Below are 4,121 nucleotides of genomic sequence, written 5' to 3' on the forward strand. Positions count from 1 at the left end.
GTCCAACGCTGCCTGTTCTAGAGCACGTGTTTGGAAGTGTGTGTTTGGAAGAATTTCAGGACAGGATTATGGAAGTGGCTGCTAGGAGCTCTGACCGAGATCAGAACTGTGTGGGAACAATTGTGAGGAAGCTAAAAAGAGAATGAAGGGGGAGGATGGAGGGGGGAAGAGCACAGACCCCTTTTTAAAAAGATGTGTTCAGCATTTGAGAACTCACGTTCACCTCCACAGTGAGTTGTCCTGATCCCAGGCAGGTGGGGTTAGGTGTGCTGCTTGCAGCAGAGCTCGCAATCTCAATATTTTCTAGCCCTTGTAATTCCTGTCTGTTGTTCTGTGTGTCCTTACGTGTGTGGTTACTTGTTGCCGGGGTACAGGGGTAGTGCTGTCCTGTGCCTGTCCTCTGGGTGCTTTGGAGACTCAAGCACTGACACAAAGAAGTTCTGCGCAGTTGTGTGAGAAGTTGAAGCCACTGCACTGACTTTTTTTCCACACGGCTGCTCTGATCTTTTCTGATAGGACAGGAGCTATCCTGACATTTAAATGTCACTGCCAGCAATACTGGCAGGAACAGCAACTGCTCACACATCTTTTTCTGCAGCCCGTTTCTGTTCTCCTGCACACATCCTCCTCCTCTCCCTCTCTCTGGAGGGCTTAAATGGCGATGACTGAAAGTAAGTCCTGCCAGGAAGTGACTTGCCAGTTTGTCAAATCAGCGGCACTTGAACAGCTTCCTCCCTGTATATTTAGCTGGAAGTGGAAGATAACTGCAAACCGAGCAGATCTACTTAAAGCCATGAGGGTTTTTTTTAACACTTCCATTTAAATATAGATGGCAGCGTTCTTGAAGGTTATCACTGTGTATATGGATGAAAGAATGTTTTAAAATCAGTATCTTCTTGTAGCTATGGTTGTCTACGATTATGGTCAAGTGCAAAGTCTGAAAAAAAACAAACAAAAACAAAACCCCCAGCCAGTGAGAATGCGAGGCCTCTGTCAGCAATGCGCTGTAAAGACTCAGCTTAGCAAAGCTTGCTTGCGAAGTGACTTCCTTTGGAGATGATGCTCTTTTTTGGAAAGAGATGTTTATGACAGGCGTGTTAAAAAGCAGTAGTGCTTCTGGTGGGAAAACTTGAATACTGTAGTGAAAAAAAACAGAGTCAATCTTGAAACAATACTGTGATTTACCCTTTTTGGAGTTGTCCATGCCCTGAAAGGTAGAGCGCTCCTGATCCAGAGCTGCTGCCACCATGTAGACTGCAGGGCAGTTTTCCTGGTCCTCTCCTCCAAGCCATGGCTGGAACACGTCCCGGCCCTTTGCTGCATGTACGTGCACAGTGCTCTTCTGTGGAAATGGGGAGTGGAGGAGGTGGTGCTGAGTGAACCCTGGTGTTCCTGGGCTCGGGTAGGCAGTTGTGGCTGGGCAAGAGCTGAGACAGTACCTGGAAGCTTGGCAGTCTTCTCCCAGATCTATAGTTCGCATGCAGTGACTGGTGTGAGCAGCCATGTTCTGAAGAGCACGCTCTGTCACACCACGTAGCTTCTCCCCTGCGCAGGACTTACCAGCCATGTTGACTTAACCTCTGCTGGACAGGGTCCAAAATGATCTCAGATACTGTCAGTGGGTAACATGAGATGCACAAGTGACCCTTGGGTTTGCTTTACAGCTGTAGGCAGCGTTTAACATCATCATTTTCCTGATGGAGAGTGTGGGAGGTCTGCTTTAGTCTCTGACCGCGTGATACGAGAGAGAACTCAACCCATCGCTCGCCTACACGATACCCGAGAACATGCAACCTGCCAGTGTGTATTCGCTTCACACTGGCCATCCCTGGGGTGGCTGCTGAAGTTTGAAATGTTTCTTCATAGTGCAGCGTAACTGATGACTGGGTTGGCCTGCAGTTACTGTCCTCTTGGTATCAGCGACCAGATCTTCTATCTAGCATTACAGATCTCCCTTGGGCCCTTAATGAAATCGAAGGGGTTTAGGTCTAGTCAGCACTCTGTCAGACACGGGAAATGTTTGATTTCGATTAGACTAGATTAATGTCTGTATTTAGCAGACTTAGATTAAATTAATTCGGTGAAGCTAATTTAATTGAAATATACTGCCCAGAAGGGAAAGTTTCATTTGAATTAAGCAGAAGCCAGAAGGAATTAAAAAACTGGCTTTTTGATGATTCTACATAAGCAAATACTTCTGGTGATGTCTGACTTAGGTTTGTAACCTGCCTGTTTTAAGAACAGCCATGTGCATGGCACACTCCTGCGCCGTGGACGCGTGGTTAGAATGTGTGCTCTGATAGGATGCAGACACGAGCCTTTATGTTTTCTATGGCTTTGCGAGCCTTTGGTTTTAAGAGCGCTGTTTTGGGGAGACGTGACAGCTAGTGAGGTTGTGTAAATGGATTTTTTTTCTCTTGGTGATAATTACTACCAATTGGGGTACCAGCCAGTCAGACATGCAGTAGGACCATTGCCAGGTGAATGTTGGTGAAACTGGACAATGGTGTTGGCTGAGGTTTCTGGAGAAATTCTTGTGCAACAGGACCCTTGGGCTATATTTAAGGTGCTGGTGTGGAGGTTGCGTGAAATTTGTATTGTAAAATGAGGGTTCAGTACAGCAGATGTTAAGGTTATGACATACTTGCTTTAAAGGAAACTTATTTTAAAACTTTTCTCTACTGGGCTGTTCTGTTTCATCAGAAATAGTTCCTCCTGCTAGAAAGAAAAGGGGAAAGAAATGACTTTGACAGGGTAGTTCAGTTGGTTTTGAGGAAAGATGCCAGGTCTATTTTGACCTGAAGCCAGTGGCTTTCACTTGTACTGTAGAACATATTTGTTCAAGTAATGTATCACTGCTGAAAGTTGTATTTCTGTGAAATTAGCAGTGAAATGAGAGAACTGTAATTCCTTTAGTGTAATAGGTAATATCCCTCTGTGCTGTAGTCTGTAAGTCAGCGTGTCAGCCTTGCCACCCGTGCTGAGCTGTGTGGCAGACGTTGGTGTGCTGTGGTCTCTCATTAAGAGTCTTTGTTTGCACCCTTAACCTGCTGAATATTCAAAAGCAAGCACAGTGACCATCAATACTTCAACATTCTTGTCTGTTACAGAATTTCACAAACTTATTTGGACAGCCATTGGTGTGCTTGCTTTCTCCAACAGCTTATCCAAAAGCATTGCAAGGTATGTGCAGTGTTGCATGTCCTAACAAGTCGCAGTTGCATCATCTCTCTATCCCAAACAAATATGACTTAAAGTGACTGTTTCCTGAAGAATCTCTGTTAACGTTCCCTGAAGTGGTGTGATAAAGTTTCGGTACCGTTGCTGGCAGATAGCTCTGAGGGGATGCTGCACTGTAGCACTGTGCAGAGACTCCTCAGCTGCACTAGCTGAGCCCCTGTGCCCGCACGGCGTTACACCATTATACCAGCCGTGCAGTGCGCCTGGCTCCTGAAGAACCCCAGAGTCAGTAATTGCTGCTGACGAGGGAACTGCCTTACTGTTTGGGCCTTTCTCTTTGACTTCTCAGCTGCTTGCGATGAAGCCTGCCGCTCTGTGGGTCATACTGGGCTTCCTGGAGTAAATGGGTGTCAGGATACCGGGATGCCCAACAAAAGGACAACTGCGTAGACATCGTGGGGACGGGCAGTGGTATAGGTTCAACTGCCCCTTTTTTTGAACAGAATAAGACTGTCCTCGTTTAATGCTTCTCTTTGGAGTTTATAATCAGCTGACCTTCTGTCAGTTGTTCCCGTTATTACTTTTACGCTCAAGTTCTGTGCTCAAAAAGAAGAAACAGGCCTCTCCTTCACAAGAGAACCTCATCTCTCGTGGTGTTAAAGCACATCTCCAGTAAGCCTTTGTCACTAGCCATTGCCTCATCTCAAACAGACCCGCCACGAGAGCAGAGAGGATGTCACTGACACGGTTCCTCTGTTACAGCATTTAGTGGGTGACTGCACCCTGTGGCAGGGACAGCTCTTCTGTTTCACGGGCCAAACCACCTCTTTGTCGACTGATTGATTTATTTTCTTTTAGATCAGTCTCAGCGGGGTAGCCTCTTCACGCTCTTTCTGAACAACCCTTTAATGGCATTCCTGTTTGTCTCTGGTTTATCTAGC

At 46.3% G+C, this 4,121-nt stretch overlaps 1 protein-coding gene across 1 annotated transcript in view; it reads left to right on the forward strand.

The window, feature by feature from the left end:
• Positions 1-4,121, forward strand: part of SCAI (suppressor of cancer cell invasion) — a 26,236-nt gene that overhangs the window by 20,133 nt on the left and 1,982 nt on the right. The window contains exons 13-14 of the mRNA XM_010139057.1: positions 3,111-3,183; positions 4,039-4,097. Of these exons, the coding sequence (XP_010137359.1) occupies positions 3,111-3,183; positions 4,039-4,097 (132 nt within the window). The remainder of the gene's footprint in view (positions 1-3,110; positions 3,184-4,038; positions 4,098-4,121) is intronic.

This window comes from Buceros rhinoceros, unplaced genomic scaffold, assembly GCF_000710305.1.
Source record: "Buceros rhinoceros silvestris isolate BGI_N320 unplaced genomic scaffold, ASM71030v1 scaffold33630, whole genome shotgun sequence".
NCBI lineage: Eukaryota > Metazoa > Chordata > Aves > Bucerotiformes > Bucerotidae > Buceros > Buceros rhinoceros.